The sequence below is a fragment of the Pomacea canaliculata genome, linkage group LG4 (genome assembly GCF_003073045.1).
Source record: "Pomacea canaliculata isolate SZHN2017 linkage group LG4, ASM307304v1, whole genome shotgun sequence".
NCBI classification, from domain to species: domain Eukaryota; kingdom Metazoa; phylum Mollusca; class Gastropoda; order Architaenioglossa; family Ampullariidae; genus Pomacea; species Pomacea canaliculata.
Window position 1 is genome coordinate 29,620,817 of NC_037593.1, and position 12,823 is coordinate 29,633,639.

At 42.5% G+C, this 12,823-nt stretch overlaps 1 protein-coding gene across 1 annotated transcript in view; it reads left to right on the forward strand.

Moving 5' to 3' along the window:
• Positions 1-384: 384 nt before the first annotated feature.
• Positions 385-12,823, forward strand: part of LOC112563327 (putative zinc metalloproteinase YIL108W) — a 36,881-nt gene continuing 24,442 nt past the window's right edge. Inside the window, exons 1-3 of the mRNA XM_025237226.1 lie at positions 385-516; positions 8,131-8,892; positions 9,355-9,487. Of these exons, the coding sequence (XP_025093011.1) occupies positions 8,184-8,892; positions 9,355-9,487 (842 nt within the window). The 5' untranslated portion in view covers positions 385-516; positions 8,131-8,183. The remainder of the gene's footprint in view (positions 517-8,130; positions 8,893-9,354; positions 9,488-12,823) is intronic.

Here is a 12,823-nt window from a genome sequence, read left to right on the forward strand (position 1 = left end):
GGTAGCCGTTGGGTGTCCTATAGGCATCATGAATTAATTTTCTAAATAGCTATGACGCTTTCTCGGTACCAGGAACCGATATTCACTGTACGATGCTCTTCACTGTGTTGCTCCAAAAAATTATTCAATACCCGACTTCCAACACTGTGGTCAAACTAGCCTTTTCTCCACCTTGCCTATAGTTGTCGATTGTCTCCGTGTCTATTTGTTGATATGCTTTGGTTTATGTATGTATTCTGATTGGGTTTATATTTTTGTGTTTAGTTTTGTGCCTGTGTTATGCATTATGCATCATTTAAACTGAGGGAAACGCGCTATAATAAAAAGCTTTTTATTTCCACTACTACGCCGTACCTATGTGTAAGGGACGCAATCGTGGTGCGCTCTTCTGGCAGTGAAATCAGTTTCGGCAGCCGAAGTTGCCGAGCTCTGCATTTGGTCAGCTGTGATTGTGATTTGAGCGTGCGAGTTAACGAAAAGGACTGAAATGTTGAATACAGCGGCAATGGAGCTCTGGTACGTTAAATAATCCTTTTTTATGTTTTGGGGTTGCAGTTTTAATTGTATTAGCATCGTGTGAAGCCAGTAAATTTAGTGTTAACAACGCCTGCACGTTCACTTGCGAGCCTGCAATGTATCGTCTGCAACCGAGCGCCTCAGTTGCCGAATCCTTGCATAGTTCTGTAAATGAACAGGCGCTTCGCCTTGAATCATATTAATATATAGATAATTGTATTATGCTGCTATTTCTGAGTCTTGTAAGTCAAGCTATTGTTTCTGTTCCATCTACGTTCAGATTATGAAACGTCACACCAATTTGTCACTTGTGCCACAAGTCGTGGAAGCATTCTTTGTGTATGTGTTTGGGAGGGAAAAGTGCTTCCACTAAGGGGATTTCGCCCTCTGAGGGAACGGGGATTTGGGGTGTATGGGGGAAAGGGATGAAAAGGGGTAGGTGGAAGTGATAGTCGCTTCTCCGTTATGTCGATCCTATATTTCAGTGTAAGTGATGTTAATGGATGTTGAAATAAGATGACTTTTTTTTTTTTAAAGTAATGAATAAGCTAGCTGCTTTCTAGCAGTATCTTTATTTTGTTTATGGAAAGGCATTAATGTCTTAGTTTTTCAGTTTTATTATGCTATATGGTAATTAAATAATTTTGATGTGTGGCACCAGCCCTCTATATTTAGGAAATATCTAAGAGTATTTCTAGCATAATCCTTTGAATTTTTTTTTTCATGGATTTGAAAATGAAACCGTATGTTCTGATATACAGAATAGATGACTTCTTAAGAATGTTAGATGAAGCTTTGTTCTGCTCTAGTGCATTTTTAAAAGTTACTTGTTATGATTAGGCGAGACACTGAGCGTGGGCTATTTACTGCATAATTCAGACTACTAATAAGAAATGGGCAGTGGTATGTTCAAATATTGAATGTGTGTGTTTTATGAATTTTGTGTCTGTTTTTGTGTATTGCTTCTCTTTTGTAAAGAGCATTGAGCCTTCTGTTAAGCAAGGAAACATGCTATTTCAATTCTATTTATTATTGACTGCCAAGGCTACTGTGTTATTGATTTAGAAATACTACCCAAATACTACCCCTTCTAGCAAAGGTAATAACGGAGAAATGGTGCGATGTTTTTAACTTTGACTTCTTTGTAAATATGTTTAATATTTTATTTGTAAGTAGGTTTTTCTTACTTACTGCTTTTTTCCAGATATGTTTATCTTTCATGTTACTTCCCAACTTCCTTTTTCATGGTAATAAACCTTTCCCACCTTCATAGTCAAAAGAGGTTACAAAGCTGTGCAGAACTGCTATTTTTGGCATGCATTCAAACATGTAATTAAACCTTCTTCATGTTCACTCGCCAACTGTAACAGAGATGCCAGGGTGAAACATCTGCATCATGTGTGTAAATCTCTTTTATAATTCTTCTTTTCCAGAAATGATAATTGCTTCTTGGTTTTCATGATGATATTTCCCATGAATGTGTCTGTTTTGTAAACTGGCAAAATCTTTACAAGTAGTAGATTGTGTTTATTTGATTTACACAAAATGGAATGCAGGAAGAAGCAGCTTTTCTTAAAAGCTGTGTAGGCTTGATTTTTTGTTTCTTTTTAGAGACAGCTATTCTAGACAGAAACCATTAGTAAGGAAAGAAGTAGAAGGAAATGCACAGAGTTCTAACCGGAAGAGAGTGTAGGAGCACTGGGTTTGAAACGTTGGCCAAGAATTTTCTGTGCAAATCCCTCAGCAGCTGGTCTGTTGCAAAGGTTGAGCTTGTAATCATCCTGTGCCATTATTGTGGCGAGGAGCGCACAGCAAAAGAACCTGCCAGCCTTCAGACCGCCCATCACCATGTCGCCCGTCAAAGAGAAAAGTCGAACGCATTACAGTATAAAATACTGTTTCCCAGTAAACTCCTCAGTCGTTTCTGAGGCAACGCTGGGCAGCTGGCGCTGCACAGGACAGGGAGAGCACGGCCGCTGTCCTTGTCTAACCACCTACTGTCGAAATGGCTTCTGTGGCTATTGCGAGACAGGTAGGTAATGGCCGGAAAGGGCTTGGGCTGAACGACATTTGATGCGATCAGTGTCTTTACAGAAACAAATGCAGCATTGTGTCTCTACGCTGAAAATTGCACGAGAGGAAATGTCCTTAACCGAATATGACGATGATGACGATGGCCATGATCGTAAGTCAGAAAACGATATGTAGCGCGTTGAGGACAGTGGAGATATATAGTGAGATCACTTTAATGCGCATTTTCAGTTAAAGCCTATATTGTTGTGCTGTGCTGTAATATAACTGCCATACTTTAATCAACACGTGGGCGTACGCACGCTCACCCGCAGTAAGATTGCCATTATCTCAGAAAAATTCCTTCCTAGAATATCAGTCTCATTTTGTATGAATAAATGCTGATGCTTAGATACTGTTAACACACACACACGTCGAGTCGGTTAACCATGAACGTGTAATTTGCGGCTTTAATTTTACAGCATGGACCGTTGTGAATTTTACGAAGAAACCTCGAAGAACTGAAAGCAGGATATTGAGAGACAATTTGCACGGTTGTCTAGAGTGGGACTGTCCATTAAGCTGTCTGCTGCGTCTTGTTCGAAGAACGATAAAGTGTCTTTGGGCTCAAGGAAAGAGGGAACAACGTATAATCATCACATGAAGAGACTTCCCTACCCACCCAACAGGTTTATACTGTTAGTCTGAAGGCAAACAATTGAGGGGAGGGAGGTATGAAAGAATGTTAATGCGACAGTTCAGACGGGTTTTGAATTTTCTTCTGCGGTCTTTGTTGCAATCAAATAACTAAGCGCAGCTGTGACAGGGAGGCGGGTTTGAAAATGAACAAGATCTGGAAAAGGAAGTGTCTTTTTTTTTTTTTCATGCTGGCTTCGGACTACCCACTGGCTACATGGACAACAAACCCATGTGTGGCAAAATGAGAACTGCACTACTTGTGCCCCAACATGCGTCAGTCAGCAAACCTGCCCCACGCCATTGTGGATATCACGGCAAACCTTACGAATAATAATGATTTTTAAAAAAAGGACTTGGCAAAGCTGTGGCTGTTAAGAAGGCCTGAAAAATGCGTGATTGACCATTACGGAGCCATAGGGTGGGACACTTAAAACAAGCCCGCCTCCTAAAATACACTCTGACGAGGCCGACTACTTTTAAGTGGCTCACGCTGTATCTGTATGGACACAAATTTGCCCACAAAAGACATTGTTAAATGTTGCTCAGTTTAAGAAATTGTGGCCATTTTTAGTCCCTTCTTTTATCTCGTGGATGGATCTGATGATGTTCCGTGACATATCGACCAGTGGTGTAGGAAAATGCTCAGTTTTGTTGGGGGTTTTTGTTGTTGTTTTTTTTTTTTTTTCCTTTTTTTTTGGAGACTTTCTTCCTTACCCCTGGTTCTTACGCCGCTGACGACAGGTACTTTAATGATGTGGTGTTCTTCACCTTCTTTGCTACATATTCCTTGCAGACGAGAGAGAATTGACTGTCGTCTAGGACATGTTGCTCTTTTTTTTTTTTTGCATGTGCCATCTGTTTACAGGGATGGCTTCTTTGCCGTGACATAGTATGAGTTACTGGCTCGGCATAAAAGACCAGATTACACACACAGTCCTGCGGATAGTCCTGCTTAGTGCTTGTCACGTGCAGTCTGCCGACCGGCTTCGTCTCCGGCACGCGTTTCTGTCTCTGAATGTGATACCCGTTGTGGTGTTGCTGGCTTGGTGTGAAACATCGTTTCCTCCCACACACCACCACCACCACCACCACACATGACCACGCAACAGCTGAAGCTACAAACGCTCGTAACAGTGAGAAGAAACGGTAACACGTAGAACAACAGACTTAAGTTATGCATCCAAATGAGCCCGGTTGGTTGGTTTGCTTAGATGTGTGGGCAAATGATACCTTTACACAGCATAACTTAGGGCCTATTCATATCAGTAGTTTTCTTCTCCGCCTCCTCCAGCTGCCGTTTTCATCTGCACACCCATGCGTTCTAGAGACTATTGACAGATACTGGGCGGTAGCACCAATCTTTATTGATACTCGGAAACCGAGAGTGCTTATCGCTGCAAGTTGAAAGCACATGGAGGGCACCCTGGCTGTTCCCTGTACGATACACGAATTGTTTAACTTGTTGCTACGGAGGAGAGTCTAAAGAAAACCTCGGCGTATTTCACCTGGATAACAGCAACCGGATCTTTACGACCCCGGCTAAATTCACAAACCCTCCGCCTTGCTTCGCCATGTTCGGCGTTCGTTTATCTATTTTTACCCCCGGAGCAATCTTTTGCACGCACAAAGTTCTTTAGCTAAAGTCTCTTTTTTTGGGGGAAAAAAACATATTTGCAAATTCAGTTTTGCTGGTGGGTTTCGCGCCCCACCCTGACATCTTCGCAGTGTTATGTTCATATAAATACATCGATCTTTACATCCGCATCCTTTTCTTATTTTGTGAGTCAATCAATTTTACTAGTTGGAAAAACTACTATAAATACGATTTTCCGAATACCGACTTTTTTTTTTAAAAAAACCCACAACAACAGCGTTTGCAAGTAATTAAATTTCCTGTCCTTGGAAGCCCGTGGTCAAAGGTGGGGATCGTGTGTGCATGTTTGTGTGAGAATTAGGTTAACCGACTGAGTGCATGCTGTGTTTTTGTATTTACACCACGGCGTCCTGTTGCTGTTTGAAAAAACCACAAGAGCGAACTCAGAACACGTGACCGCTAGAAATCGCGCTATTCGCCAAACTGCAGGACAAACCGTTGGTCTCCTGTTTGCTCCTGTTTGCCTATTGATCAGCCGTTTGCTTGACCTACTTTTTTCTGCCACAAATAGGCTTCAGGAACCTCTGCATCCTTATGGTCGAAGAGAAACACCAAAGTCTATGAATATGTATATATGGAATCGTTATACATTTATTTTCAATCCTACTTAGGTTTCTCTCTGGTTGTCCACACATTATCCGCTCTGTTTATCTCGAGCTGTTATCGAGGTTAACTTATCTGCACTACCTTACAGTACCAAAATCAATGGTATTGTGATTTCTATAGAATTTTGTTTCAGGATTGATAAAAACAACAACAACACAACAACAACAACAACAACAACAACAACAGATGGAGTATTTCCATCCAGCTGGACATCCCGTACTCTTTAAGATGGTGATGCTGTTTTGTGTGTGAAGAATAAAAGGGATTTTGACACAACATTATTCGTAATGTACACCGTTGCTGTGTTTATCCGGTATACCTTTTCGACCAGAATTTTCTACAAATGGTGGCAGTCCTTGTCCACAAAGAGGTGCAGTTTGGTTCTTGAGCGCTGTCATCTGATTGGTCAGTTGACTGATGCGCCGCAGGATGAGGGCGTTAATGGGTCTTTAGGCTGCATCCGAATTGTGTATTGATCCTCGATGGTGATGCCAAAATGTGTCCAGCTTGGGCCTCACTTAGCGGCACGACTACTCCATGCTGGAGTAATGCTATTAGTGGCATGTGATTGTCCAATTACAAACATTTCTTTCCTCATTACCCTCGGAGATTATGGGGTCCATCAGGTCGCAGCTATCACTAGAAAATAAGCCACAGAGTAGTTTAAGTAACTGGGGTTACTTTATTAACAATATACTACCTACACGACTACCTACCTACACGGAGTTGTATACACAGTATATATGTATGATGTATGGTTGGGGGTATGTGAAGGAAATAAGTGGCCGACACCGTGATCGTGCAACTGAGAAAAGTCAGTGAGAACAAAACCTAGCGATGCGTGGCAGGTCTGTTTCAAAGGACTTCGTTAGCTCAACCAGAATCAGTTGCCTGCTACTCATTTTCTTAGTTTTGATGTAACTGCCTAAGGGAGGCACATGACATTAAGAAATTCTACTTGACTGACATACTATGTCAAAAAAGTTTGTAAACTCGAAGCTTGAAAAAACAAATTGGGAATGAAAGAAAGGGAATTGGTTTATTGGATGATTTTTATGGCCCGCTAATTGGACGTTCCTCTTTATTTTTTTAAACTTTGTTTTCTTTTATTTAGCGTTCTCTTGCACGACGTTTGATTTTATCTAACGTCCTGTTGATGTAAAAAATAATTTATAACATTTTTTGGTGAAACTGGTTTCCCAGGAGCAATATACGGGTATTAGATTTCTGTCTTGCTCCTAGGCTTTTTTCTTTTCTTTGTGTGACATAGGAGACATTGGGTATCCTGGGTTCAACTCTCGTCTCAGGCACGCTGTTTTTTTCTCTGTATGTGGCATCTGTTTACAGGGCTGGCTGCTTTGCCATGATATAGCCTTAGTTGCTGGCTCGGCGTAAAATACCCTCGTCCCCCAAAATCTCACCACGGTAAATTTCATGGGTGTGACTAGCCTTCTGTGGTGAAACAAACAAACAAACAGTGTGGGCTGCATATGTTGACCCCCAAGAACATCAAAACGAAGACTTGTACGCTGCCATAGTGACTGGGTCTGTGTTAACACCAAAGACTGGACGGTCCCTCAGCCTGCTGCACCGCTGTGTCACCCAGTGTTTATAGAGATACTTAAGCTGAACGGTGATTTCCTGCTACCTAAAGCTACATGAATAGCTCACACATTATTTCCAGCTGTTTCAGAATATTCTTCTCGCCCACCCCCATTTCCTCACCACCATCACAACCGCACTGATCTTATAGGTCAAACCGTTTTTCTCCTGCAATCTCACATCATACGATGTCCTGAACCGGGGTCATTCAGGGGACCCGCCCTGCAGTCATTGTATCGTCCTCGTCCTGTCCTGGCGAAATGACAGATCGGGTCTCACTTCGCTGTCTGTCCCTCCATTTTATTGCCTGTAGTGTCAGCCTGATGATTTCGGTCTCTATAACCTCAACTGTCAAATGAAGATCATTGATTCCATGATGTCTGGTCGTGCTAAGAGAAGGTAGCTTTCAACTCTTGTTCCGAATATGGAGGAAGCTGTCAAAGAAGAAAAGTCACTGTCTAAAGTTTTCGTGCTGACCAAGTGTTTTCGTGATTTTCCTCGCTTAATCTCGCTTCCATAATAGGATTAAGTGGTGCTGTCTGTCTGTCTGCCTGCGTGCATGTCTACTGAGTTTTAGACATTAGTGACAATGAGACTGAAGTGTTTGTTTATGGGAGTTGAAATGTTACGCGATAAATGAGAATTATTTCAAATAGTAAATGCTGTAAGTTTGCTTAACTCATTTGGTGTCGCAGTATTTAAAAGTTGTTCAATGTTCTCACAGACTGGTACTACTCGTTGTCGTGCCAGCTGATGTCGTGCCTCAGTGAATCATGAAGCGAACATTAAATAACGACTGTTAATGCTCCTTACGCAGCTCCTCCTCATTTCAGTTTCTTGCATCTCAGATCAAATAAGAAAAGCTGTTCACTTCGTTTATTCGACATCGTAACTTATTTTTTGTCTCTAACTTGTTAAACTCCTTGATTGACGATAACGTAGTTCATTTGTACCTGTCAGGTACAAAGTAGAAATTTAAAAACCTGGTTCCTTTTACATGGAAAAAGTAAGCTGTTTCGCATGTAACTGCTTCTTTCTTGCAGTTGATGATGGCCGAGGGTTGGCGGGCGCAGCACTGGCTGAGGGCTGTGGTAGGATGAAAGTCCACGTGTACAACGTGGCAGATGGCGAGACCTTGCCCTACTCCCTGCCACTTGTCATCGGGGACGTGGAATGCCTGCACGAGGACAGCACCATCCGCGTCTGGCTGTCGCACGACCCGCAGGCGGTGCTGCAGTGGCCGGTGGTGGCCGGCTGCTTCAAGATCCTCGTGCAGCTGCGTCCCGGCCAGAACGTGGTCAACATCCGCCACGACAACGACGTCCTGCAGCTGCACCTGACGTACGAGCGCCCGCCCCTGGCGCACTTTGTGCGGCCTGTCTACATCGTCTGCGCCGACGACGACGGCTACTTCCAGGGCCCCGAGGATATGGACTGCTCCCCCGAGAGCGCCATGCGCCGCATCGTGCTTGGCGCGCAGCTGATTCAGAGCTTCACCGCCGAGAAGATGGTGGAGCACGGCTTCGGCCGCCTGACTTTCCAACTAGAGACGGGGCAAGATGGCGCCCGCCCCGTCTGCCACTTGTTCCGGACTAAGCTGACATTGGAACAAGCGTATGCCATGTCAGGGTACGACCTGTGGAACCACTTCGCCAAAGAGCTGATGACATCGAACTTTCCCAGCAGGTCAAAGTGCAAGTGGTACTGCTTTATGTCTTTCACGCGCTACCAGCCACCGCCGGAAGAGGAGATACCCAAAACGCACAGTGAGATTCTTAAATACACCAAAGGGCACACTGCTTTGGGTAAGAAAAGACTTTTTTCCCTTGTGACCTCTGCTCTTTTCTTTCAGTCAAGTTTATTCTGAGTGGATGCCAGTTAAATCGTTTGGTTGAAAGGTTCTGAAGTCATATGTCAGAAGAACTCGCAGGTTGGAAAACTTAAGGACTCAAATCACCTTATCGTTGTGGTTATTAACTGTCTTGATGTTTAGAGAATAAAATACATAATTTTGCACTTATGTTCACGCTTCTTAGCTGTGGTGAACTTGAAAATTTATCACAAATGAAAGAAGAATCAGAGCAAAACAGAGAGAAACAATTGAAGGGTAGTACCTGCCTATTAATACTTTTTAAATAATTTTTCAGAAGAAAAATCTATATCGGTAATTCATATTCAAACTATGAAGTTGTACATGGAAAAAATGCAGAATTTTTTTTCAAACTTGTCATTGTAATACAAAAAATATTCATTGAACGTCTTGACAGGGGGAGGTGGCTTGGCATTATTTGGAACGGGTAATTTGCATACATGGGCTCCGAGCCTGGACACTCTTCATGCACACCTCACTGACCGTAGAAAGATTGACCGCCGGCGGTTCATGGATGACAGTGCATACCGGTAAGACTTCTCACCTTTTCTCGCTGTCTTTTTCTTTCCCCTCCGTTTCAGTGTTGTGGATATTTACAGAATTCTTATTTAAAAAAAAAAAAAAAAAGACACATTTTGCGTGCGTTTATTAGTGGATGCTTCCTTCAGAGCAAGAAGTCTTATCATGGACATGGAAATGCGCGCGCGTACACTTTATTTGCCGACATCGCTAACATTAACAATGTAAGTCTGGAGAGTAGTCAAAATCTTTTGTTTAAATTGTTTGTTGTATTTAAAACACATTTTAATCAAAATAAATCATGTAAAATATAAAGCGCTGCCAATTAAAGGGTTAAAGACATTATAGAAGACAATCTAATGCCGTGTCGTGAGATGTAAGGAAACCAAACGAATAAATACAGTCTAAAGTCGATGGGAAACGAATTGTGATAATATAATAAATTGCAAAACTTCGCGTATCAGTTATGAAAACCACTGAAGACTATAATGGATTGATTTGTTGTCTGGAAAGGCGCAAGCTCACGCAAGTACACACTTATGTATGGCTTACAACTATTTCTTTTGATTTCCATGATTATGTGAATATGGCTAGAAATAAGTGTGTGTGAGAGAGAGAGAACTCGGTTTTGCATTCCTTTCGACAAAGAATATACTTTTTGTGGATTGCCTGGAATTGATTAGACATATTGATACCCCCACTTCTCTCTCTCTACCCTCCCTCGAGAGTTTCTTGCCGAGCTATGTCGTGCATAACTTTTCCCAGTATACAAAAATGGAATATAGATTTTTTTTCACAGTAAGTTGTAAACACGCTGTCTTGAAACAAGGTCATACTCAGTCCTGGCGAATTTGTTGTCTGGGAGAACGAGCTCTTTACACTGACCTTCTCACTCACACACACACACGTATGCGCGTGCATACAGAGAAAGAAGAAGAGAGAAACATGACCTGCGCTCTGCTCTTCAACCTCTGCGGTCAGTGTGGTTGGCTGCGTGCGCAGCGCTGGAGGAAAACACAGAAACCTGTTGAGGAGGCGATCGATCTCTTCACATTGCACCAGACTTTATAGTCTGAGCTTCTGTGGTCACTGAAATTCGTTTGGTTGTCCACGTCTTTCTCGATAGAGAGAGAATACCAAGATAAATAAAAATGTTTGGGAGGGGATATAAATCGTGATTTTTAGACGAGTTCCGCTTTGATGTTTGGTGAAGAGTCGGCGTAAATGGAAAAGGAGAGTTTTCTGTTCCAGCGAGCAGCCACCAGCAAATTAAAGACTGGTTTGGGACAATTGTTCTTTATTGTAAACTACAGTTATGACTAAAAGTCTATATAAATGAGAAAGGTTTTGGTAAAATATTTTAGCAGCTGGAACGGACTTTGTAACCATGCTGTTGCTTCTCCCTTAACATCTTCAGGTGTCGAGGCGGGTGTCTGGTGCTGTCACTGCTTTACCACATAAAAAGTTAGTTTAGACAGTCCTTTAGGACTCCAATGACAGCCATCGTGCTTTTTTTAAAAGAAATTTCTTTATTTGCACAAGGGAGTCAAGTAATTATTAAGTCAGTCTTTCTTAAGACTTCTTCTTGCATTTTGAATTTTCTGTTGAACGGGGACCTTCAGTTTTTCCCCCTCTAAAGCAGAAATAGTTAAAAATAAATCGCCAGGGACTATGCAGTCCAAATATTGATAAAGATATTTTTGTATGTGCATACTGGTTAGAAACAGATGCGCCCTCCACCATCAAGAAGAGTGGAAGAATGAAAAAGAAACGCAGGCGATCGGTCGGGAAAAGAGAAATAGAGGGACAAAGAAAGAAGACTCGGAGACAGATCAGCTGCAGACAGGAGAAAATCAATGGAGGCATGCTGACGCTAGGCAAAGTAATGAAGTGAGGCTGCACAAAGCTGCTGGTGTGGACTCGGACTGTGGGTGCCAAGTCAGTGGCAAAGGTTGTGACGAGCCTCCTTTTGCGCATGTGAATGTATGTTTTATTTAAATCTTAAACAAAAACAGCATGCTTTATACATTTGCTTTTGAACTTTCAAGTCTGTTCTTTCCTGTTTTACATAAGCTTTGCGCATTGATGAGTTTTTTACGATCTTGGTGCAGGCCTTTGCCTCAGGCATCGTCGGGCCACCTCTTTAAAATCATCATCCGACGATAACAGAGCCTATCTGGAAATATTAAACCTCTGTCTACTTTGGAGTTTACCATAATCTGTATGCTTGCTGAATCGATCTCAGTTCGCTTTTTCTTTTTAATCTTCCACTGGTACCCTGGGGTGTGATGGCGAAGTGCAGACGGCCACTGGCTCGGTGTTGAGGCCTGGGTGACAGTAAGGCCACGTGATGAGAGGGTCTGTTGACACGCCCTCGATCCAGTCTTGTCCTTCTCCGGTGCTGGGCATCGTTCGGTGTAAGCTGCTGGTCGACTTGCATCCTGGTCATGTAGCCGAACCCCTCGACTCTCAGCTGCTAAGTGTGTTGAGAGACTGATGTGCTTCCAGACCCTTATATCTATTTACTTATTGTTTCGGACTAAGCTCCTTCGGAGACATCTTATCTCGCATGTTGTTGATGTTTCTTTGTTAGGCCTTGGTCAGTGTCCAGGTCTCAAGACTGACAGGTCAGGGTAGGGAGATTTGTATTGTGGCTTTTCGGGCAAAAAGAAGCCGAGGCTGCTTATTACTACAGAATAAAAACAGAACGCACCATGTTTCTTAAAAGTCATGTGTCATGGAAACTGGACAGTGTCTTTGAAAATGTTTCTTTTATCTCTTTGGGGTTACTAACAATACCCAGAAACATCAAGGAGTTGTATTCTCGCCGTCATTTTGCATGACACAAGTGAGGCGACGTCGCATCTGTTATCCAATCTAATAAAAAAGTTGTCACGTGACATTTGGAGGGTATTTAGAATTGGAGTGAGGTTCGCAGACGACTTGGCGAAGCAGATGACACGAAGTCACGACTTTGTTCTAATCCGGATCCTCGTGTGTAAATATTACATCGTCCATAGTTGTCTTGTCATTCAGGCGTCACTGATGAAATTGTATTCTAGAACAAACAATCGGCAATAATTTATTTGTTTCTTCCAGCAGCAGGCGGAAATAAGAAGATACAAGTAAAGATTTTCGCAAAAGGAAAAAGGTATTTTGTGGGAGCTGTGAATTCAAGGGTAGTGGAGCATCATGAAAGGCGATGTTCCGACTTGATGTTCTCGTTTGTTGCTCAGAAACCTCGCCGTTGTCTCCACCCTTCTCTCCGCCTAATTTTGACTTGAATCTGAGGAGTTGACTTAATTTTCTGATGGAAACGTCTGCTGGTTTGCTATGGATTCTGCGTC